Raw genomic sequence first — 26,948 nt, 5'->3', positions numbered from 1 at the left:
AGGTAGTACTGAGGGTCTGATGATGGATCCGGAAGGTGGTGACCGGTACCAATCAACCATGCAACTAAACCACTTCGTGTTTGGCTTCGTTCGATTCGTCGCAACAAGATCTTTGACACAAGTTAGTACTCAGGGTCTGATGATGGAGCTGGACTGTGGCCACGGGTACCAGTCTACCATGTAACTGAACCACTTCGTGTTTGGGCTCGTTTGATTTGTCGCAACAAGATCTTTGACACAAGGTAGTACTGAGGGTCTGATGATGGATCCGGAAGGTGGTCACCGGTACCAATCAACCATGCAACTAAACCACTTCGTGTTTGGCTTCGTTCGATTCGTCGCAACAAGATCTTTGACACAAGTTAGTACTCAGGGTCTGATGATGGAGCTGGACTGTGGCCACGGGTACCAGTCTACCATGTAACTGAACCACTTCGTGTTTGGGCTCGTTTGATTCGTCGCAATAAGATGTTTGACACAAGATACTACTCAGGGTCTGATGATGGAGCTGATGATGATAGACAGGTACCCGTCGCCACCTTCGCGCTCCATCATCAGAACCTGAGTACTACCTTGTGTCAAAGATCTTGTTGAGATGAATAAAACGTGCCTAAACACGAAATGGTTTAGTTGCATGGTTGATTGGTACCGGTGACCACCTTCCGGCTCCAACATCAGACCCTGAGTACTATCTTGTGTCAAAGATCTTGTTGAAACGAATAAAACGAGCCTAAACACGAAGTGGTTTAGTTGCATGGTTGATTGGTACCGGTGACCACCTTCCAGCTCCATCATCAGACTCTGGGTATCACCTAGTGTCAAAGATCTTGTTGAGACGAATCAAACGATCCTAAACACGATGTGGTTTAGTTGCATGGTTGATTGGTAATGGTACCTTCCAGCTCCATCATCAGACCCTGAGTACTGTCTTGTGTCAAAGATCTTGTTGAGACGAATCAAACGAGCCCAAACACGAAGTTGTTTAGTTACATGATAGACTGGTACCCGTGGCCACCTTCCAGCTCCATCATCAGACCCTGTGTATCTTCAGTGTCAAAGATCTTGTTGAGACGAATCAAACGAGCCTAATCATGTTACTACATGGTTGATTGGTATCCGTGACCACCTTAATCATCATCAGATCCTCAGTACCAGTTCGTTTTTAAACCCTCGTTGATACAAACTTTACAACCTATAGGTACCAAATGCAATGACGAAACATGTAAATAAGCGAGTAGGTACCTATAATTTCTTTCGAGTAATATCATCATAAGTACGAGTATGGGGCTATTCATAAATTACGTCGTTTCAAATGGGAGGAGTGGGGGGGGTCTGGACATCGGATGATGGTAACATGACGTAGGAGGAAACAGATTCATCCGAAGCTTGATTTTTGGATTATTTGAGGGGTGGGGGGGGGTCAAAAATCGTCAAAAATAGATGACGTAATTTATGAACAGCCCCTATGTACATTTGCACTGCATTTAGTATTTTCGTACTTACCAAATAACAGTTTTAGAACTTTAAAAGTTAAGTACAGTTAGTGTTGTTATGGTTGATTTCAATATGCTTCGCGAAGGATCAAGAATGTTTAATCCATCATTGTAGTGCGAGTGTGGTAGAAGGGATCGGCGTACTGAGCTCGCACGGCCTGCCGCAGCGCGTAAAATACCTAAACTCGCTCAACGCCGAAATGTAATAGCGCTCTTAACTATGTTTGATGGACGCGAGCACACGACAGCTTTCCCTTCTTTAATGGTAAAACATCATTAAACCGACTGCGACGGACAAAACTTGAGAGGCAAATGTTAGGCGCGGGATACCGGCTTGGCCCCACGCCGTGGACAATGTCAAACAATCAGTCATTGATAAGGGAAGGCTTTCTTCTAGCGGAGACAACCGCCATTTTTGGGAAGCACTCTCTCAAGTCTCAAGTATGTAAAATAGTTTAAAATACCCAGCAACTTTGGCCAAAAGTATAAAAGAGTAAGTTGCAAAAAAATTGTACATTAGTTAAGCAACTGTAATTAGTCTAAAGTTATTTTTTTCCATTGTGTTACCACAGTTAAGCCATTTCTATTTAAGTTAGATGCATAATACAACGGGTCTTACGCGAAAATAAGTATACCGTAATGCCTATTGTTAAACCCTCCGGACCAAATCAGATAGGTGTTTGTCTTATTATTGAGTCTATATACAAAAAGTTGTTATTGGTCAAATAGTCACTAACTGCAAACGATTATATTTTAATTGCCCTCAGATTGGCTTGGTGATACTTTAAAGACTTAAATATTAAATGAGTTTTTTTTTTCAAATGATACAGAGGTATTGTATTCTAATTACTTCTGACCAATGCTGTAGATGTACAAACCTTGTACTACAAAGTTTGCGCTGAACGCATTAAGCTAAAGACGGCAGAAAAAAAAAGGAAAAGCAAATGATTGGCAAATTAAAATCCTAGCATAATAAGCAACATCAGAAATGAGGCAAGTTTAATCATAGTACTGTTGTAACGGTCGCCCGTGTCCTTAATGGTCGAACGCAACTTGCGCAAAGGTCGTTCGGCCAAATAGCTTCTATCAATTTTATTTAGGAAACTGCATGATACAATTTAACAATACGTATGTATGACTGGCGGACTAAGATTTTGCGAAAAAATCATGCCACACGAAGTGAAAGTGAGTAGACGAAATAGTTATGTACATCTTGTATCCGTATAGGTAACATCGAGTGACTGGAAGTGTGTCTAATAAATAAATACGTGTCACTTCACGGAAATTTTACTTTTTTTAGCGAGATCGCTTATCTAAGACTTGAACCGTAGGTAGTAGGTACGTTACTTTAAATTCAGAATTCCTTAAGAGCGCTCTTACAAGAAAAGTCGAAATAATGCAAAATTGATGATACTAGTCGACGAAATTCAGGACTTTGCGCTCATTATTAGAAACAATGAGTACTTGTTCCAGTAAAAGCGTCTTCTTATCTTTATAAATATCGTTGTAAATATTAGAAAAAGGACTAATTAAATTAGTAATGATTTTTTTTCTGATGGTCGTTTCCGAAAAACCCCGTGAAGCACTGAATGGCGAGCTCTTATTTGGAAATATTGAGAATTTTACTCTGCTAAACCTGGCTATTTTGTATTACTAATACCCTGTACTTTAGGCATATCAAACTATATTTTTCCTACATACCTTTGAGAAAGAGAAAATCAAAGTAAAACGAACTCGATTTTCTCTCCGAAACAAGTGTCAATTCCTACGAAAATCTACTTAATATCGAAGTCATTTTCATACTCAAGCAATCTGCAACTTTTGCTTATACTGTTGGTATACATTAGTGTTTATGAAATTCTACTATAATTTTTTGGCAATTTTTTGAAAACTACTCTATATTACCGATGACGCGCGCTGCGCCAGCTCAGTGCCGCGGCAGAGCTTGTAGAGGCAGGACGTGTGTCGGTCGGCTCCGCACATTTTCAACGGCGACGACGAGTTTTTTATCATTGTGTGCGGCGGGCGCCGTGTAAAACGCTATACTGTGTGCGTGTAAACCGCAACGAGAGACTTTGATCCTAGCACTGTTTTTATAGTATTATAATTTATAATGGTACAGTTTAATAAACTACCGGACAGGATTAAAAATATTTGAAACGACCTGACATTCTATATATATTTATTTGACTCAAGATAGTACTCAGGGTCTGATGATGGAGCCGGAAGGTGGTCACCGGTACCAATCAACCATGCAACTAAACCACTTCGTGTTTAGGCTCGTTTTATTCATCTCAACAAGATCTTTGACACAAGATAGTACTCAGGGTCTGATGATGGAGCCGGAAGGTGATCACCGGTACCAATCAACCATGCAACTAAACCACTTCGTGTTTGGGCTCGTTTGATTCGGCTCAACAAGATCTTTGACTTAAGATAGTACTCAGGGTCTGATGATGGAGCCGGAAGGTGGTCACCGGTACCAATCAACCATGCAACTAAACCACTTCGTGTTTGGGCTCGTTTGATTCGTCTCAACAAGATCTTTGGCACAAGATAATACTCAGGGTCTGATGATGGAGCCGGAAGGTGGTCACCGGTACCAATCAACCATGCAACTAAACCACTTCGTGTTTAGGCTCGTTTGATTCGTCTCAATAAGATCTTTGACACAAGATAGTACTCAGGGTCTGATGATGGAGCCGGAAGGTGGTCACCAGTACCAATCAACAATGCAACTAAACCACTTCGTGTTTACGCTCGTTTTATTCGTCTCAACAAGATCTTTGACTTAAGATAGTACTCAGGGTCTGATGATGGAGCCGGAAGGTGGTCACCGGTACCAATCAACCATGCAACTAAACCACTTCGTGTTTGGGCTCGTTTGATTCGTCTCAACAAGATCTTTGGCACAAGATAATACTCAGGGTCTGATGATGGAGCCGGAAGGTGGTCACCGGTACCAATCAACCATGCAACTAAACCACTTCGTGTTTAGGCTCGTTTGATTCGTCTCAACAAGATCTTTGACACAAGATAGTACTCAGGGTCTGATGATGGAGCCGGCAGGTGGTCATCGGTACCAATCAACCATGCCACTAAACCACTTCGTGTTTAGGCTCGTTTTATTCGTTTCTATAAGATCTTTGACACAAGATAGTACTCAGGGTCTGATGTTGGAGCCGGAAGGTGGTCACCGGTACCAATCAACCATGCAACTAAACCACTTCGTGTTTAGGCTCGTTTGATTCGTCTCAACAAGACCTTGGACACAAGATAGTACTCAGGATCTGATGATGGAGCTGGAAGGTGGCCACGGGTACCAGTCTACCATGTTACTGAACCACTTCGTGTTTGGGCTCGTTTGATTTGTCGCAACAAGATCTTTGACACAAGGTAGTACTGAGGGTCTGATGATGGATCCGGAAGGTGGTGACCGGTACCAATCAACCATGCAACTAAACCACTTCGTGTTTGGCTTCGTTCGATTCGTCGCAACAAGATCTTTGACACAAGTTAGTACTCAGGGTCTGATGATGGAGCTGGACTGTGGCCACGGGTACCAGTCTACCATGTAACTGAACCACTTCGTGTTTGGGCTCGTTTGATTTGTCGCAACAAGATCTTTGACACAAGGTAGTACTGAGGGTATGATGATGGATCCGGAAGGTGGTCACCGGTACCAATCAACCATGCAACTACACCACTTCGTGTTTGGCTTCGTTCGATTCGTCGCAACAAGATCTTTGACACAAGTTAGTACTCAGGGTCTGATGATGGAGCTGGACTGTGGCCACGGGTACCAGTCTACCATGTAACTGAACCACTTCGTGTTTGGGCTCGTTTGATTCGTTGCAATAAGATGTTTGACACAAGATACTACTCAGGGTCTGATGATGGAGCTGATAGACAGGTACCCGTCGCCACCTTCGCGCTCCATCATCAGACCCTGAGTACTACCTTGTGTCAAAGATCTTGTTGAGATGAATAAAAAGTGCCTAAACACGAAGTGGTTTAGTTGCATGGTTGATTGGTAGCGGTGACCACCTTCCGGCTCCAACATCAGACCCTGAGTACTATCTTGTGTCAAAGATCTTGTTGAAACGAATAAAACGAGCCTAAACACGAAGTGGTTTAGTTGCATGGTTGATTGGTACCGGTGACCACCTTCCAGCTCCATCCTCAGACTCTGAGTATCACCTAGTGTCAAAGATCTTGTTGAGACGAATCTAACGATCCTAAACACGATGTGGTTTAGTTGCATGGTTGATTGGTAATGGTACCTTCCAGCTCCATCATCAGACCCTGAGTACTGTCTTGTGTCAAAGATCTTGTTGAGACGAATCAAACGAGCCCAAACACGAAGTTGTTTAGTTACATGATAGACTGGTACCCGTGGCCACCTTCCAGCTCCATCATCAGACCCTGTGTATCTTCAGTGTCAAAGATCTTGTTGAGACGAATCAAACGAGCCTAATCATGTTACTACATGGTTGATTGGTATCCGTGACCACCTTAATCATCATCAGATCCTCAGTACCAGTTCGTTTTTAAACCCTCGTTGATACAAACTTTACAACCTATAGGTACCAAATGCAATGACGAAACATGTAAATAAGCGAGTAGGTACCTATAATTTCTTTCGAGTAATATACCTTCATAAGTATGAGTATGGGGCTATTCATAAATTACGTCGTTTCAAATGGGAGGAGTGGGGGGGGGGGTCTGGACATCGGATGATGGTAACATGACGTAGGAGGAAACAGATTCATCCGAAGCTTGATTTTTGGATGATTTGAGGGGTGGGGGGGGGGGTCAAAAATCGTCAAAAATAGATGACGTAATTTATGAACAGCCCCAATGTACATTTGCACTGCATTTAGTATTTGCGTACTTACCAAATAACAGTTTTAGAACTTTAAAAGTTAAGTACAGTTAGTGTTGTTATGGTTGATTTCAATATGCTTCGCGAAGGATCAAGAATGTTTCATCCATCATTGTAGTGCGAGTGTGGTAGAAGGGATCGGCATACTGAGCTCGCACGGCCTGCCGCAGCGCGTAAAATACCTAAACTCGCTCAACGCCGAAATGTAATAGCGCTCTTAATACGACAGAAATCAAGTTATGACGCTTCGGTCATTCGGTCCTATATGTTATGGAAAATACCTCCACTGAAGAGTGCAATAAAATTGTATTTCTTTACCGACATTAATATAGAGCATTCGTTTTATAGCCACCAGGTATGAATACGAATGTACATCTTTACTTATAACGTACTAATGGGTAATGTAAACGTCGATTTCGTAACAGCTAACCAAAGATGCGTTTTAAGAAAAAAGAGTTGATCTTTCTTTACACCTGCTAAACTAAGTGTGTTAAAAAGGATCCTAAACTGCGATGTTTTTTTCAAAATAGAATAATCTTTTAATTTTGACAATATTTTAATGCAAGGTGACCGCGATTGAAATAATTAAGGAGCATGCATGTTGGCACTTACAACGGTATTAATGCTACATTAATGACTAATTTACAATCATTAAAAATCAATCGTAAATCTGTTAAAGTATCGGCCAATAATAGCTCTATCATTTTGTATTTTGTACGTCTGAAAGATTTTGATAACTATTAAACATTATCGAATCTATTTCTCAAACAAGCAGTCAATAACGCCACATAATAAAGGAGTCTTTCAAAAAATAATATCTAGTCCTTGCTGCATCAATGTGGCTAACCGGCTGCTAGCTAGCTAGAGTACGAGAGCGCCTAGAGGTTGTAGCCTCGACTAAGATATTAAATAAATTACCTGACATATCAAATCGACTTTTATATGTCAAAGATAGCGAAGCGTATGTGGATAGTGATTTAATGTATTGAGATGGGATCTAAAACGTCTGTTGGTGTCTAGACTATAAACATTTACAATGACTATCTCACGAAGCCCTAAGATATCCAATACGTATCCGTAAGAGCGTATACATATTTTGCACATATCGTTACACGCCTTTATTTTTCACCTACGAAAGAACGCGTTTCAGGTGCATCATTCGCAATGTTGACATATCGTATAATACAATGTAAGGTATATCGAAGAGTGTCCACTTGCGGTGTCGGTATGCGGCTGGAAGCTTTGTCCAGCGGGGCTGCGTTAGCGAAGTGAAAGTGAGCGTTCACGTAGCGCAGCCCCAATAAGACGACAGCGCCGTCCGCATACTTCGGCAATTACCACGAGGAAATCGGCACGGTTCCGCCGGCGCTCCTGACACCCTGCTCATAAGTAGGTAAACAAACATTTTACAAACTATCTAGACGGCATGCCTCTGTCTGTACTTGTCATTCAGGCTTTCGAAGAGCGTTTGGAATTATAGGCAGTTGTAATAGCTGAGATTTTCAAAGAATGCTTTGAAGTAGCGGTTAGCTGGCTGGCTGAGCAATTTAGCTTAACCAGCCAGCTAGTAATTAGCTAAGTAATTTTATTTGCAAAATTTGGGTCACTCTTCTAAATTAATAATGACAAATAAAGTGTTCTGCAATATATGGATATCCCTGTCTCGGGATATCAAAATGAAGTTGCAGTAAAAATGACAATGTTTGCATGCTTCAAGCTACGCTAATAATCAAGAATCCATGTTGCTTCGATATTCTTAATCGTTTTAAACATGTTTAATATAATTATAAATGCCAATTACCTTCACGGACATCAATTGAATGTATCCAACATTGACCCCATGGCCAAACCAGTGTAAGCAACCAACCGGCCTCAGCACGAGATAACAGATTATAGGTAACCTTCTCTTACTGTTTTGTTCCGGTTAGCAGAGATCGTGTTTGTAATCGGCTGGCACCCGCTGATCCGATCTCAGGGATGTGGGTATGTTTATTAGTCAGAGCACGGACCGCTTAACTAAATAGATCTGCAACTTGACGTAGGTACATATCTGCCTATGATTAAAGTATTAAAGAAAGAGTCATGACACACCCGAGTCGCCTGTAAGAGCTTCCCCTCTGCCGAAAACCTTGCACAATTATGTGCATACTTTTGAATGGACTGACGTGACGTTTATCTGAAATTGCTATTTGTACGTTACGTACAAATAGCCATAAATTTGACGTGCACGTGCCCCTCCCCCGCAAAATCGGCAGACTGTTTTGTACAGAAAATGACACAAAAGGCGTCTCCACTCCAGTTACTAAATGCTCTAAGCATGCAGCAAATCTAAATTAAAACTAAAGATTGTTTGCTTTTTGTCAAAAGCACATTGATTAAATATCTATCGGAAGCACAGCCTTTAATGGATAAAGATGTTAACTTGTTATGGCAGATCAGTACAGTTAGAAGATATGTTCAAATTAGCACCTTGCCAACCGAACAAGTATTAAGGTATACATGCGGTATAACGGAATATTATCGTTACTCTAAAATCCAGGGCAATATCATAATCTACAATATCTACATCGACAGTCTACGCAATAAGATTGACTTGCGCTAAAAACACAACAACTTTTACTATGAGGCCAACCCCGAAATCGAGGAAAAATACAGCTGTTATATAAAAAAATATTGATTGTACTTCGTATATAATTATTTATCTGGCGTATCTTATTAAATAACAGATTGATAAGGTGAATAGAAATTACAAGTAGGTATATGGGATAATGGGATTGGGATGGGATAAACCCATTTAAACTTCAAACTATAATTTCCTTTATCAGTTTATCACTTAATTATTCGGACGGTTCGGTAATAAGTGGTAATGCGTAGAGCGAGTACCAGGTGTAAGACCCAATTATACATACAATAAGTGTTTTCCATTCGCCAATTCACGGGTTTTAGAGCAAAACTGAGGAGCCTTAAACAATAGGCTGTATTCAAGATCATTGGTAAGAGGACGTGCTCCTGAATAGCTTGTCCTTGCGAGTATAAACACTATTGTTAGCTCGATGGGCAGTCATTGTGATCTGATAAAATCTTGTCAGCCTCCTTTTGTTCAGTCAGAAAAAGTACAACTTGAAATACGCGAATATTAATGAATTGTGGACATTACTTGCCCGGTTAAGTATCTAGGACGAAGATACTATATCGCTGGCCCAATATTATAGGGTTCTATGTGTCACTTTTATCGAACTGAAATTTGAACATTGTCATAGTGACATTAAGTCGAATTTCAACTAGCTTGAAAATGTAATCATAGAACCCTGTAATATTGGGCAAGCGATATGTCAACCCACAAAGAAACAAAAATTGGCTTTAAAACTAGCGATCTATATACAAAATAAAAGTATTTCGCAAAATACCTAAAAGATTGAGTAAAACTTTTTCTTCGTGGAAAACTCACGTACGTAACCAGCTTTCAAAGAATTTTCCGTGAAGTTATTAAGGGTCTCTATTAGGATTTAAAGCGGAATTGTGATAAAACAGTTTGAATTCATGACTTCTTATTACAATTAGATATTAAGAAGTACCTGTGAGGTACTCACATAATCCGGAAAAGCTTTAAGCATATGTATTTTTCCTTTTTGTCACATTTATTGAATTTACTCCCTTACAGAGTTCCAGGCGAAGAAAGGTTCAATTTAAATGCACCGCGTGCCACACGGCGTGTTCTCAAAGCACGGGCAAGGCAATAAAACGCGTCTAAACTGCCTATTGCGTATATATAACTTCAACAAGTAATTTATGCGAAACCATTTCAAATAATTCCTACGGTAAAGTGTGTAGGGTAATAATTAATTGAACAGAAGTGCCTATTGTCCCTGAAGCGAGTTAAACCTTCGGGGTTTGAGCTAACTTCAGAGGTATTAAAGTCGCCGGCAGGACATCGACCCGACGGTGACCGCCTCGAATCGCATCCAACTTACATTGTGATGGATGAACATTCAGTTTTGTAATACAGAACGGGTTCAATGTACATCTATGAAACGTGAATCATTTTGATAATACTTGAAACATTCGCGATAACTTTACGCTATCTTTGATAAAAGATCTAATTATAATAGCGCCGAAGGAAAAACAATTTTAATGCAAAAACAATGTAAGTTCTTAGAAATAAAAATACTGCTGACGATATTATGAAAGTTTGTGAAATAAATATGTAACTAGAGTCAAATATCTGCTCGCCAAATTATGAAGCCAATTCAGCATAAATATTAATGACGGATATCACAGTTTTCAGATATCACGCCAGTTACAATTACATAAGAAATCACACTGACTAGCTAAACAGTAATTTATCGTGATCTGTAAAGTTATAAGTCACCTCATTACACCTGTTTTGCTAGTAAAGTTTTCCGACGTCTACTTAGGACAATAAATACACTTACACAATCCGCAGAAATGCAAATAGTTATGACACTTATGACAGCGAAACTAATACGTGAAGTTCATTGTCTTTCGTTCGTTACCCGTTTCAAAAACGCCAACATTAATTTACAGTTAATGAGTACATGTCATCGGAAGAAAGGACGCGAGTTCATCGCGCCAGATTTTATGCATTGATTAAAACGTGCACTGAGAATGTGTCCAGGCGTACGCACACGGCAATAGACTATGAAAGAAGCCTAGGCTAGGGGGAGGACAACGGCCGTACCTGTGAGGTGCAGTAGCATTGGTGACTGGAACGGTAGCTATTTTTATACCATCCACTCTATCTTATTTACTATTCTGGTCCACGACTCATTGAATTGTGGTTATAATGTGCAACTTGGATGCATGCCAGAGCGTCTCACACCTAAAGCACCGATAGCGAGATATTCGACGAATGAAACGGTGGTAATGTTCGCGGAAAAGTCATTAATCCCCCAAAGATTCTGGGATTATTTATAAAAATCACAAAGCCAAGGTTGAGTCGAGCTAGACGAGCTAGTAATATATTTGCGTGATCGAGTGCAGTTAAATCAATTGTCTGACTTTGCAATCCAACGTCGTTATGTAAAAAAACTGCACACCGGCACGACGACCCAGAGGTTAATCACGACATCATAAAAACCACTTATAAAATAAAGTAACATAAATGCGGATGGATCGAATCAGGATTTCAATTAGGTAAGCATTTGAATGATGCAACTTGTGCAGGTTGAGATGTGTGAAGACATAAAATGAGGTTCCTGGGGTCGTTTACATATGAGCAGAGGGCTTACGGCGAGCAACGAGAAAAGATCACGTCAAACCGGCAGGCGAGTCGGACAGTGGCAACAAGTAAACCGGTCGAAGGCGCCGGGCGTCGCGCGCCGCCGCCGCGGGGATCAGCCGGGGATAATCAACTTGTAAACAAAATTGCATTAGTCTCGCTTTTTGCGACTAACGTTGCAACCTAAACATGGTAGACATCGGGAAGCAATCCAAGCTAATAGTTGATTAACGGTCAGCGTTCAATGCGAATCGACGCGGCGGGATTGAAATCAGTCGATTGAGACACGATTTTTGAATAGATTATCTTCGGTAAGGAACGAACGAGTGATAGATACATACCTAATACCTAGTTCTTTTAAAGTATAGGAAAAAAATGTATCTCAGATTACCGACCGCAGCAACAAGTAAGCAGCAAAACGAAATCGGCTAAGTGGGTCATCATATAATTTCGCAAGCGTATCGAGTGCCGCAAACGTTAACTGGTACGCTCGAGGCGAGTCAAGGCCTGCGCTCCGAGGCCCCGGTGGCGAGGTGGCTTGAGCTGCCTCCACCACGCTCGCATGCACCGAGTTTCTTAGTCAACTTGCATCGGTTTTTTGCATCTCCTGAAACTGGTCCGATTGCCACATCATTTGGAAATGTAGGTGTGATTGCCTGAAGATTTCATGATTTAGAAAGGTCGACAAGGCGCGTATCATTTATGAATTGTTGACAGTAAAAAGTTTAAAGCAAGAAGACACTTACCCCTTCATTTCCGGGTAGGAACTGTATCGTAGGTTTTGCCAATTTATCCTGAAACGGGAAAAAATACATATTAAATAAAATCAAAGCATCGTTAAGAAAAGGCAACTGCAGAGATTTTTCTCTGCAACTATGCTGTTTTAGAGCGTTTTATTTCCCTAATATACCTTCTAAATTTAATTGTCTCTCCTGTTCCCGATAAGATACTATTCTACTATTTTGATTTTGACTACCTACCAATGAAGTCTTATCTCGTATATCAATATTGTAAGTAGGTATTTGTTACGCCAACGTTTTCAATTATCGCGGTATAAAAGTTTTTGATTTATAACATAATGTAAGGATCGGTTTTTAATGTTTTTCACGAAATTATTTCAAATATAAGGGCTGACGTTATTGACCTATGGTATATAACTCCGCATTCAGTGACGCAGAGTGTTTTGAACAATTGCGCTTCAGTACAAGGAAAATATATTCATATTTAACTCGACTAATTTGCGTTACGGTAATTCACATACAAGCGCGTACAGACGTTCGTCAAACGATGAATCATAATAACATAACTATCATATCGTTACGTTCTTGCGTTATGCAAAGGATTTCAATAGCCTGCAAAATTTACAAAAATGTGTCTACGAAGCTGCGAAAACACATATCCTCTTGCCAAATGAGAATCAGAGATCTTGCAAATATTTAGTGTAGAAAATGCTGTTTACTGTTTCCATTTTGAAGTTCTTTCAGTCTTAGCCGTGTAGTTCAACTTTTGGGCCCTACAATTACATTCGTTTTAGGTTTCCATTATTATGCTACTACGATAAAATTCACATACATTAAACAGCACGCGTATGATAACGTATACAGGTACTTGCTCAAGAATTTTGAACGTGCATTAACCTAAATACACCACAATGAATACGCTTTTTAAACACGCACTTACTCGTTATTAATTGGGAGAAATTAATAACTTGAGAGTATAACCTTTTTATGTTAAGTGATGTTGTAAATTTGTTTAGGAGGCCAATCTTTGTAACATTGTGTAATGCACCACGGTTAAAAATCCATCAACAGTAAACGCTCGAGACTAGCACCTGACGTATGATTAAGAACATATCATTATGTCATTCCGTCGAAAGGTTAAATTGTAAATACATTATTCAATAGCATCGAAATATGTCAATCCATTTTAGAAAAGGGTTTAATAATGCTTAATTGGATAAGAAGCCCGACTTGTTGGGCAACAAGTTTGGTCACAATAAGCAAGTGTCGGATAGTCGTGTAGTTGCACAACGGCGATGGACGAACGCGAGAAACAACTAGACTGGGCTGATGATGTAAACTTAAAAATTGCTTTAGTTACTTACTTAACCGCCTAGCAGTGAAATTCGTTGCATCGTCTAGAAGCAGTGGGGATGACCCGGAACTGACGGCACCCATGGCCGTGACTCTTAGTGCCGTATGTGGTTGTTACGTCACAATTATCATTAATCGATTTCCCTGGAGTGATTCGGATTCGCAAAGGTCACGTAATCACACCAAAAATGGTGTTTTTTATAAGTTGAATAACATAGAGATAGAGGTTTTATTACATACTTACTCAAAGGTTGTCTGGTTGTTTGTTAGCGATAAGACCCTGTTTTGTTTACCTCTGTTTTTAGTCTTTATGTAATCTTTGCAGTGTTGTGAATAACGCTTATTTTTAGGCTTAAAGACTCGAGCCCTCAAGACTCTTAAGTCTTGAAGACTCGACTATATTTGAGAATTGTATTATTTATTATACGCGTATGAATGTAAGAAATCGTCTTTGCCACCTTTGAGGCGTTAAGCCTCGAGAGTCTTAAGGGTTAGAGTGTTTAAGCCTCGAAATGTGCGTTATTTAAAACACTAAATCTTTGTGTTTTGTATTGTTTTTGTTTATGAATAAGTGTCACGGCATTTTTTTTTTAACAGTTAACCTGCTTTAAATTCGTCGCCTTTTGAGGATTTGCTTGTGGAAACCGACTCAACTGACATAATAATACATAATAATTTATTAAATTTAACATTAAACTAGATTATCCTTATAATTATAATGAAATACTATTAAAGCTACAAGTTTGCATAACGAGAACCATTATAAGAAAACATTACAATGAAATCTGCTCCGTGACCATGAGATTCCGTGCCTGTGGGTACCGCTAGGGAATTTAAGTGCTGGGGTTTCCCTCACGGAGGTACTGTCCGCGATCATAATGACTGTTGTAGTCTCGTATTGGCGATAAAAACTCGATGATATTAATTGACCTACATTATCGCACGTCATACTTGACTGTATTGACAGATATTAATGTGTACAGCACAGTCGATGTCTTTTGCACCTTATTCCTATGTATTAAGGGTTCATCCATAAATTACGTCACAGCAACAGGGGGGGGGTCATACCAAATGCGACAGTACGTATTAAAGACCTATCTTTTTCCTATGAAAAAGCGTGACAAGGCGGGAGGGGGGTCTAAAAAATTGAAATGTTGTGTGATGTAATTAATGGACGACCCCTTCCGGTGAAAAATGTAAACATATCATTGACGTCCACTGTACTTACACCTGTACTTGAGGTCTGTATTTTAAACATACCGATAATATGTAGAAGTCTTGGTTTATTAGATTTAATTTGAAGTACATAATTGCAAACAAAAGGTAGCACTTATTAAGTTATTATAAAGGTTAAGAGCCAACGGGAGTGGTCATTTTTCCATACAAACGTACTCCTCGTTTTCCTCCGTGGTTTTTGAAGCTAGAGCAATGATTTTTTCAACACAGATTAATATTGTCAATATCTGTGTCGGACCGTTTTGCTTTTTTTGATATTTTTGTTTTTTAAGGCGCTAGAACCCTTCAAAAATGGCCAAAATGGCCTAATTGACTATGCCGCAATGAGAGGCGTAGCATTCAAAACTGATATCAATTAGCCAAAAAAGCAAAACGGTCCGACACAGATAATTTCATAATCATTTAGATTTCCAAATTTGGTTACGATTGGTTAAGTTTTGGAGGAGGAAACAGAGGAGTACGAAACCTCGATTTTTGAGATTATTACGCAGGATTTTTCGCCTTGTCCTTATCGCACTACTTTTAGGTGCCGCTTCCGTTAGCGAGACGGGTATATTTACCTAAAATATTTAAAACTCAGCTCCTGTTTCGTCTTAAGGTCACTTATTTGGTTTGATATCTTTGAATACCTAGTATTACGATGTATTGACAATAACAAGTTAGGTAACATACTTTATTGCCTTATAATCCTTAAATGTATAACACTTTTTTGTAAAGAAATAATAATATGTATATTTTACAAAGTTAATCAATATAAAGAACAAGTACTTACAGCGAATCACATCCATTCAAGACTTCAACTTGATTTGCGAATGTCAAAAAACTAGTTTTTAATATCAAGGTCGAAATTGAGTGTTTAATATATTCTCAAGAATAAAAGCGCGAGAAAAATTACACTTGTTTTATTGAGTGCTGGTTACATTACTTTAATTACTTACATGCCGAAAAATGCTGAAATTCGAAAAACTTCCATGTAATAAAAGATAAGTAGTTGTAAAGGGGCCCACTGATTAACAGTCCGCCGGACCGTATCGGCCTGTCAGTTGTTCGGAACTGTATCGGCCTGTCAGTTGTTCGGAACTGTCAAAATTTTGTTCTAACTGACAGGCCGATACCGTCCGGCGGACTGTTAATCAGTGGGCCCCTTTAAGGATGCAATGCAAGTATAATTATAAACAAGGATGTAGGTATAATTATAAACGCAGTGAGAGTATATGTTGTATTGGGCATATGGCATATTATCGTATGCCCCAAGATTTGTAATGTCTCGACCTGTCAACAAACTGAGTGGAATTGTACCGACTAAGTAAGGTATGAAATTAACACGTTAACTGGCGTAAACTGGTCAGAAAATACGCAAAATAGGACCCTATCACTTTGAGATACGGTTCAAATTTACTGTTAGGAATATCAAAATATGTTCCCTGTGATTTATAAAGGCTTAGGTATACATTTGAAAACAAGATAATGCACGCGTCATTCCCATCATTGCGTTATCTTCGCCTATGATAGTGACACTTGCGTAATGGTGGCAACGTTTCATTATAGTAATTGCAACAATGAAGTTCAACTGCGCACGTTTCGCTGATACAGATAAAATAACAGTTCAGACATTTATCAACGAATTACATTAATTTGCCAACGTCACTCTTTTAATAGAGACGGCACCTAATATGATATAGTTCGTGTCATTCACGATGACGCGCAGATTTGTCAAATCTAACCTTTAATAACATGATAATACGAGTCAAGGCGCGCGTTTTCGTGAATAACATATCTATAGTCGTTCAGACAGCGGGGCGTGAAAATAGTTATTTGTTTTACAAGGGGGCAAAGTTGTTGTTTAACCCCTCGTGCTATAATATTGATACCCGAGCAAGTAAAAGATTCCAAAATTGAACTACGAGCGTAGCGCGTTATTGTTTTATGTTCAATAACAATATGAGATTTTTTGGATTTGATCAAAAGCTTATCTTTTAATTTTAGTACACAAATAGGTAATTATCATTAGATATTAATGATATTATTTTCTACATGACTTGTATCAACCTTGTACAAAAATTGTTGCACCGATAGCTTTTGAGGAACGTTACAATGTGACCTTAGAGTATTTTGCCGGCGGCCTTAGCCAAAAACTTTACCATCTCATTATGCAACATCACAAAATACAAGTGAAAAAATCTTAATTGCTATATTTAAACACATTTTGCCAGACATGACTTTATTTATTTAAACTTTATTGCAGTTAACACTAAAGTACAAAATTTGTATGGCAAAAATAATGCCGAATAGCGTTTTCACTATTAAACCATACAGAGACGCAATTTTAAATTACTTTTGTGTATAGGAAATCCATCTCATTTATTATATCTATACACTAAAATAACGAAACATAATATAAGTTTGAAAATATATATTTTAGTATTACATTTTGAAGTAAGTAATGCATGTTTTATGTTTAGGCATAAAAATATTGCATGAGAAAGAGTAAAAAGAAAAATATGTCTCACTCTCTAAATTCATTTTACTTTTAAATATGGAAATGTCTATTTTTATTATTATTACCGACGTCATTTCTTATAGGCATTATGAGTTAATTGTTGAAACGGATTGAGCTACCCAAAACTAGTAGTAAATAATGTATTATTGCTATATATACCTAATACCTATCTCACTTCTGTAATATTGTAAGTTCATCGCTTTTTACATGCAATAACTAACGTGTATTGATGATGATGATTTAATTAACGCTGCCATAAATATACTTATGTTATTGTTCACTAATTACAAGATACTAAAGTACATTATGTAACTAAGTACAATTAATTAATTACCCACGACAGTTTGCGTGAAATTGCGCACGACACGGAATTATTGTTGTCCAGAAATTGTTTGCGTGCTATTTGATTTAGATTTTGTTAAATTGGATACTGGACCCAGTTAAAACTACCGTTGTATTTAAAGATAAGCAGAATAAAACATATTTTTATCAATAATAATTGTTTAATGATACTTACACTATGCTACACTTTTGGCTCTCATTGTAACTTTCTTTAGAATTAGATACTTCAGATCAGATAACTTCAAAGATAATTAAAAAAAAAATTGCCAAATAATGATGTTTGAGGACCGGTTGGTGAAAAGAAAAGTCTAAAACCAATAAGAGTTGTGTACTATCTGAGTTTAGGTATTTTTCAGTATCAGGCCGAATATTTTTACATAGGTACTTTTACCTATATCAAAAATTCTCATACTGAAAAAAAAGGTTAAAATATTTATTTTAGTAACAAATCAATAAATTGAAAACTGATCCAAATATAGGAGAAGATTATTACAACTACTATGTAGGCATTCACAATACACTTTCGTAATGCTTCGGGTGAGGTTTTATGGAAATTAGTGCTACACAAACATACCTAAATAGTCTAAAAGATACCGTAAAAACAGGTAAACTCGATATGTAAACTTGGTTGCTGAGGTCAGTTAGGTACTCGAAACGTGGGAGTGGTTTGGCGAGATAAGAAAGCCGTCAATTTGCAGGCGTGGCTTTGCATCGTTGGACGAAATGTACAAAGTGGGACCAGCGACACACATTCTGCCGAAAACGGTTGGTTTTCGATTATACAAAATTTGGCTGTTCTCGTACAAAACCTTAGATCATCGTAGTAAAGACCTTATAATGACCTTATGTATGTATATATGAAATTAGGTTCACGAACTATCAATTAACCGTGTGGACGATGGTATATAGTTATGCGCCTTAAGAAAATAAATATTTGAGGACAATCTAACACAGATCGGCCTAGCCTAAACTATTGAAAAAAGTAAGACTTGTACTATGTGTACTAACTGACAGTACAGATAGTTAAAAAGCTACATAGAAAATATCCATAATTCAGGAATATTCGTGATAAACCCCAATAAATGGTCAAACCCAGGACCCAGGATCAAACCCAGGACCCTGATCTTCGCAGTTTAATAGTTTTAATTCTCATAGCAAGGCAAGGGGTGACGATGTTAGATTATGAAAATTTGGCAATGATGAGTCACATAAGTATACTTTATCTTTCAGACATAAATCACATATTATATTCCGGTACATTACTTATGAAATTTCGCTTATCGAAATTTTTACTCCGTAAGGATGATAAGCAGTTAAGCACAGTGGATGTGAATTATATTTTGTGTACACACATTTTTTACCTCATTGCAATGGAAATTAATAAGCTGCTAAATGACAGAAACGACTGGGCTTAAAGCGTGAAATAAAGGTGATCAGTGATAACTATAGTTCGTTTTTTTAGCATTAGAAAGAAGGTAAGAGGTAAGCGATCTTGACATGTCTTTTAATTGAAAAACGCTTTTTAAAAATCAGTAACTATTATACTTATGAAAGCAGAAGAATATAAATGATCGTGTTAGATTCATAATTGTTACATATTTCCCGTGACTTATATTTAAAACGTATTTTTCAATTAAAAGACACATCAAGATTGTTTACCTTATTTCTAATGCTAAAAAAACGAACTATAATCAGTGTCACATTCAGATTAGATCGGCTGAGCTTAACCATTTTATTACCATTATCAAGTGAGTTTATAGTCCCTCGGCTGGTATCAAATAGTTTCAAGTAAATAGGTGCCTATTGCCTATCAAGCTAAAGTTATTCAAAGGCGATCCACGCACGCCACCTTATTATGCAAGATAAGGAGATCAACAATTAACATGAACTAATAGGTTAAAAGTTAAAACTTATTAATTAAGACTATTGCTAGTCATTCGCATGAAAATACAAATCACACATAGTGAATCTGATGAGGATATTTTATTATGTAATAAGCACCTAAAAATATATATATTTTAAAGCACCTAAAACATGTACATACATGAATAATAAGTTAATAACTGAGCAATCCTTTTAATTTGTGCTAGGAACTAAAATGAAATAAATTATAACAATGAATGTGTCATGGGCTCTATGGGGCTATTCATAAATTACGTCATTTCAAATTAGGGGGGGGGGGGTCTGGACATCGGATGACGGTAGCATGAAGTAGAAGGAAATGGGGTCATTTAAGCATGATTTTTGGATGATTATAGGGGGGGGGGGGGGTCGAAAATCGTCAAAAATCGATGACGTAATTTATGGACAGCCCCTATGTGCCAGGCGGCGCCACTGTCGACCATACGGCTAATTGAGCAAGTAAATAGATATGAATGATGTAATAATTCTGTGATAATAATTGTTTGTTACTTTATAAAGTATTCTTTATGCCTTAATTAAGGTACAATTATAAATAATTTTCATAAATTATATATAATGTCGGCCAAAATAAATGATTAATTAATTTATTTCTTATTATATAGTCCCGATAAGAATGTAAATTATGTCATTAAAAAAACATTATCTAAGATTACTTCTGCTGATATTGTGTACAAGAAATAAATCTGAATAAAATAATTGTATTTTATGTTGCTATAATATCCGGAAATGAAGTCCGTTGCCATGAAATTAAGTATAGTCTGTCAACCAACATTGTCAGTAGAAAAATGTTAAGAGTTCTTCTTCCACGCGTTATCCCGGCATTTTGCCACGGCTCATGGGAGCCTGGGATCCGCTTGACAACTAATCCCATGATTTGACGTAGGTACTAGTTTTTACGAAAGCGACTGCCATTTGACCTTCCAACCCAGAGAGGAAACTAGACCTTATTGGGATTAGTCCGATTTCCTTACGATGTTTTCCTTCACCAAAAAGCGACTGGCAAATATCAAATGATATTTCGTACATAAGTTCTGAGAAACTCATTGGTACGAGCCGGGATTTGAACCCGCGACCTCCGGATTGAAAGTCGCACGCTCTTACCACTAGGCCACCAGCGCTTCTACTATTATTGTTAGAGGTACCACATATCTATGAACTATGAACTCAAAACAAAAACGGCCGTTTTAACTTTGGACGCATAGATTGACGAATCCAGCAACATAAAAACTAGTTTGATGTATTCAAAAGGTACTTAAATACAAAATACAGTACGTAGCGGCCTCCTTTTTTAAATACCTGTCGTAAAATTTAAAAAGAATCACGATTATTTAGCAGTGGCGCTAGTGTGCACGTTGATGGGCTCTTAATGTCTCGTAAAATAAAAACCTTACTACCTGCATGAAAAGTCCCTTTAAATCCAGCTTACGCAAGCTGTGGCTGTGTTCTCGTCGGAGATTGGCTGACATTTAGCAAACGGGTTTGGTTTAGTGTTGGCTATTCCAGCCTAAGACATAAACACAGGTGTTCATAGATTACAGGCTTCAATCAACATTTAAACTGATAAATTAGTTCAATATTCATTCACGTTTCTATTGCCTACCTCAAGGATTATAAATTATATACTATATAGACAACAAGTTACGTTCAAGAAATGAATAAATTGTAATAACTATCTCGTTTCAGGCCAAATTTATCTCTTTATCACTCGAATTATCTTTAAACATCGTTAAACCGGTGTTACCCTAGAGTAGGGTTACCAGATCTATACAAATTCGGGATTTCCTGACAAAATTCCTGATTTGCGAATATTTTTCCTGACGCTCATATCGGGGGTTGGTTCGGGCTAGCCGTAAGCGATATCTATATGTATGCTTGATACATTGTTTATATGAATTCAATTTAGTTTGGATTTATGTAAGTAAATTTCAATAATGTACCTTTTTAGGTACAAAATTTTCACAAACGTTTACATTGATTGAACCGAAATGACACTAAAAAGGATATTACAAATGTAACGGACCAATTAGACATGACTCCGACAGCTGTCGCCCCATAGATAACTACTGTCAAACTTAGCATACAATCAAATCAATCTTACGAACGAAATACTTGCTATAAGTACACCTATGTCTATCGTGGGTACACAAACAGCAACACTGTACATCAGTGGACTTTATTACAAAAGGCATAAGGTGTGGACCTTAACAGTGTGGGTGATGGTCTGATGGTACATCATACAAGCTTGAGATGAGATGAGACGTCGATTTGTGTAACAATGTCGGTTGACAGCTAAAACTCACACTTCACATATTTATTAAATAGATACACTACAAGTGTTTATCACTTGGTGAATACGGTTTCTCAATGGTCCACCGAAAAAATATGACTAAGTACTTAATAATTTATTTCTTAGGGTGTTTATTTAGAAAAAGCGTCGTTCGTAAGGGCTGATTTAGACGGCGCGCAAACTCGCATACGATTTTAGTTACATTGCGGACTGCTGGTGACGTCCAATTCAACCGGCCAATCAAAAACCACAACGAAACTCGCATGCGAGTTCTCGCACCGTCTAAATGGGCCCTAAGGATTTCTTGACTCGGAACATGTGTTCGCGAGTAACCGGCTAAGGGCAACCAGGTGTCAAGCCGGGGGGAGGGTGCGATGACCCCGACCCCATAGTTACCGTCACGCATGTCCCGATCTTTACCAATAAATCCATCTCCGTTTAATGGAACTATTTAAGCTTTTGTGCAACATTTTAGTAGTCGAGATATATTTAAAACTATTAAAGGGCAAAAATTAGGTCAGTGACATCTAAATACAGGCTTATAAATCCAGGTAAGAATAAGCTCTGGTTCTTTTACTCGAAATAAATAATTGTTCATAAAATATTTAGGGACAATCTTAAACAGATTGAGCTAGTAACAAATGCCTAACCCCAATTCATACAATTTAAATAAAACTTGATTTGTTTTTGATTATTTTACACACCTCTGTTAAAGTCAAATCGTTTATTTGCCATAACTTTGTCTCTTTCTAACAAATGTCAACGGTTTGTTAGATTTGACAGACGTTTATGAATAATGTCATAAAACTCAAAGCTTTCATTAATAATTAGGTAGCTTTAATTACACAAACGGGTCTACCGCGATATAATTTCATTGTTTTTACCTTAAATTCCGATATTTGTACAAAACTGGTTAATTACCTTTACCTAAACATTGCTTGTAACAATAATAAGCACCTATTTATTTATTTAGTAAGACAACAGCTGGACCTAACTACAATTGTATGCGATTGTGTCGGCATCCGTTATTTTTACATTATTTTCTCCAACACCCATGCAAGCCTACCTACTCAACGACGCTACAAAGTGATTCATTCCATTCCTTTCAATGGATCCCGAACTCAGGAAAAAAGGCCAGGTGGCACGCTCACAGAACCGTAACAAAAAACGGCCGGCGAACCTGACGTAGGTCAGCCGGAGGTTTTAAGGGAGTTTGGTATGTCCGATCAAAAGGGAACGTCGATAATCGCTTGTTGTGAACAGAGAATGGGTCGCGATATGCGCAGACTGAAAAGATTGCTGTTAAACACGTGCACGTCCGACGAATTTATAAACAGGTGGGCTAGTTTTAATAGTTCAGTGTGTGTTCTTTTGTTTTTGACTTTGGTGACAGTGATATACTCCAAATATTAATTGTGTCTATCAGTATGTTCACTTATCTATCAGATGTATACCAGTCTACGGGTCTTCTTGTCGGTCACATTCGTCAAGGTCTAGTGTTATAATGTACTGTCAAAGTCAAAGATATCGACGTGAATTAAGCATAATTAAGTAGAGTACTCAACCTTAATATTATAGCAAAAAATACCTACACATATGAATGCAAATTGGTGGCATCGTTATCGTTTTGTAACCCCAAAAATCAACACAACCTAATGATTGCATGAAATTATATTCGCATTCGCGTCCGCAAGTTCCGTCCGCAGAACAGGGAAACCTCAGTCCCCTTGTAAAGATTGACATCTCAGTTAATCAAAGCATGAGGAACAAGTTAATTAGACTTTTATAACGAGTAATGTTGGAGTCTTAAGATGTACTTTCACCGGCGCCCGACAATTCGTGCAGCAGCCCGACTGTTACCTAACGCGGTTTGCGAAACCCGACCCAAACGTGCAACCAAACGGACACGCGCCAAACTACAACTTGGGAATAAATAGTAGCTTTAATGCTAATGATATTTGCATAAAACAACTACATTTGCTGGTGGGTGGGTTAACACTTCTGAACCAATGTTTGGGTGTAACAATGAAAATCTATCAATCACTTTTTGCCTTGTGTGTGCATTGACTTAGGTATATCGTCGGGTGACAAGCAAAAGTCACTAAGTACTATCAAAAAATTAAAGTAACAATGCACTTTATTACACTTGTAACACGGTTTATTGTCCAATAATTTCAATGGTGTTAGTTAGTGACCTTTGCTTGTCACCCGACGATATATTACTTCGTAAAGACGGGCTTTAAGGGCACTACGAAGTGGGCCAGTTTGTTGGTGCGCATTTTTGTTTGTGTGCATCTTCGCTAGGCATTATATGAACGGAGGGCCTATCTTTACTTTTGAAATCTTTGTTTGTATGACATTGTCGTTTTGACGACAGATTGGCTGCATGATTATGATTAATCAATGCTTTATCACAGAAAAAATGAAGGCAATGCACTTTTGACTTTAATATTGAATGGCCCTTAAGATTGAAGATAAGTCTAGATGTGTTAAATTGTAGTGATTCATTTTAGTGCCTATGAATTGGCAGTAGACAATCAATTTAAGTCTAATTGTTCTTCCAAATTCTAACTGATTATGTAATACGGGCAACCACTGAGGCTGCAACACAGTGTAAACTAACGCAGTCTCCAGCGCTCCAACTTCATATATAGCATGTATGTTTTTGAACAATAAAGATTTATTATTATAAAGATTTAATTCATCAGGCACACTTTAAGTTACTCGTTCCAGTACTGCTTGCCTCTAGCATAGGCTTGACATAATAAGCATCACCAGTATGACAAGTAATTACACTAATAGGTAATTAACTAATTAGTAACTACACTAATAAAATCTGCAAGTTACTAACACTAAGCATCGCGAGATAGGTACCGTCAGGTGATTTCAGATAAATTTACAATAGATCAGATACTCCTTTTGTTTCTATATAAATGTGAATACATACCACTATATTTAATTTTCGTGTACATATTTATAATCTTCTCCATGTAACTGCTGTCTTTTCATATAAATGGATCTAATATTTTGTAAGATGATTAAAACCCCCAAACCCAATATGTACCTAATTAAGTATTTCGAGAAAAAAGTTAAGAAAGCTTAACTATTTTATACTTACTAAAAAGGAGCACTGTTATTATAATTTTTCATACATACTGTTGTGGACTGAAAATGTTTTGTGAGCTTTATGCAAAGTAGTTATGTTTTTAATTTGTGACCTTATTCTGTCAGCCTGTATTTATTTTAGCTATCTTTAATTCCTAGCCTACCTGGAGGACCCGGGATTGAACCCCGGTGAGGGCATTTATTTGTGTGTTTATCACAAAAACAATTCCTGGGTTATGGATGTTCTCTATGTATTTATCTATATTATGTCTATCAGATATATCATCATATTTAATTACACAAACGGGTCTACCGCGATTAAATATGTACAAAACGCAAATAATAATAAATAATTAAATATGTAAAACGCGAGAGTTTAAAGTGTTAGATATATCATCATCTAGTACACGCAACACAAACCTTATTGAGCTTACTGTGGGAGAAGATTGTCTCAAAAACATTAACCTCTCTTATTTGTAAGTTAAAACCAAAATACCTATTACCCTACACATTCAAGCAATTTCTCAGATATTTACTGGAACCGACTACAACTAAAAAAAAGTACTTAAGTAAGAAACCAAAATTAATAGGCACATATGTGTTAACTTGTATAAGAAAATATAGGTGTTTGATTCCTGGCTCAAAATACTTAGAATAGGTAAATTGGCAAATTAATTTACCTAAGATTTATAAAATTATGTGCTTTTTTACTTGTTATGCTAAGAAAACAACACTGCATTGACTAAGCACTGTAATGAAACATTATTTATAATTACAGTACATAATATATAATGGCTGTTATTATTTAGTTCCACCATTAACATTATTTTCCACTTAAGATGTAGCGTAGGGCAGAGACAAGAAATGATCTCATTCTTATGACCTGCTTACTGTCCAAACAAACATTTCTTTTTCTATATTCTGTTTGTTATTTTCTTGCTACTCTACTGGTACTGGTACTACTTGGTACTGGTAGGGCTGCCATTCATCCAGGTTTCCCCGGATTTGTCCTAGTTTGGAGGCAATCCGGGGTTTTCAAAAAGTGTCCTGGGAAAACCTGGTCAATGTTTATGTGATGAATTGAATTTAATTATTTACTGGCATTATTGTGTACAGAAACCGTATAAATACACGTCCGGGCAAAAAATGCGACTTACGCCAAATGTCCGGGTTTTTTAAGTCTTTGTCCGGGTTCGGCGAATTTAGAGATGGCAGCCCTAGGTACTGGTAACCTGGGCATACTCCCAGTACTGGGTTAGTATAGCAGATATTCCAATATCTCTCTATCTATCTATCTATCAAATCTGGGAATCTCATAAATAAAACCGGTATCAGGGCATGCAAGTTACCATTGGTACATATTGCAGGTAATCTGACCACACTAAGTTTCATGCCAAGTGGTATGTTGAAATTATTAAGTATGGGCGACTTGTAATATACCGAGCTATAACATCTTAAGATTCTTAGGGTATCTTAAGATGCCTTGCTGTAAGATATCGTAATATACCAAAATATATTATAAGATGCCTTGCTATAAGATATCTTTTGGTATATTATCGCTCCATCTGTGACGGGCTATAGCATGCTCGTAATTCTGTAATAAATTTATGTTTCTGATCATTGTAATTGTATTGAATTCTGTCAGTAAATATTAAGTTGCTATGTACTATCATGTCATCAATTGCTGATATACTTAATAAATGTTTTATTGATGCACGAAAGAGCCCTTGAAGCCTATACTCACAGAATAAATGTTTAAATTTGTATTAATTTATTTCTAGGCTGCCAATAACAAGTATAAAATGACTAGTAAATTTAGATTACTTTTATACAACCCAATCAACA

The 26,948-nt window shown here is 37.7% G+C and overlaps 2 protein-coding genes and 1 long non-coding RNA gene across 4 annotated transcripts in view; 2 read left to right on the top strand and 1 right to left on the bottom strand.

The window, feature by feature from the left end:
* The window catches only part of LOC134798741 (uncharacterized), a 477,103-nt gene that overhangs the window by 123,957 nt on the left and 326,198 nt on the right, over positions 1-26,948 (top strand). The gene's annotated exons all lie outside the window — the stretch shown is intronic.
* LOC134798702 (tyrosine--tRNA ligase, cytoplasmic) overlaps positions 1-26,948 on the top strand; it is a 109,595-nt gene that overhangs the window by 77,687 nt on the left and 4,960 nt on the right. The window lies entirely within an intron of this gene.
* LOC134798692 (RNA polymerase II elongation factor Ell) overlaps positions 1-26,948 on the bottom strand; it is an 80,497-nt gene that overhangs the window by 50,853 nt on the left and 2,696 nt on the right. For both annotated transcript variants that reach the window (XM_063771070.1, XM_063771071.1), the window contains exon 2: positions 12,364-12,411. In XM_063771070.1, the coding sequence (XP_063627140.1) occupies positions 12,364-12,411 (48 nt within the window). The remainder of the gene's footprint in view (positions 1-12,363; positions 12,412-26,948) is intronic.

The sequence above is a fragment of the Cydia splendana genome, chromosome 17, assembly GCF_910591565.1.
Source record: "Cydia splendana chromosome 17, ilCydSple1.2, whole genome shotgun sequence".
Taxonomy (NCBI): Eukaryota; Metazoa; Arthropoda; class Insecta; order Lepidoptera; family Tortricidae; genus Cydia; species Cydia splendana.
The sequence above is the reverse complement of the archived record's forward strand: the minus strand, read 5'-3'. Positions and strand labels throughout refer to the sequence as shown.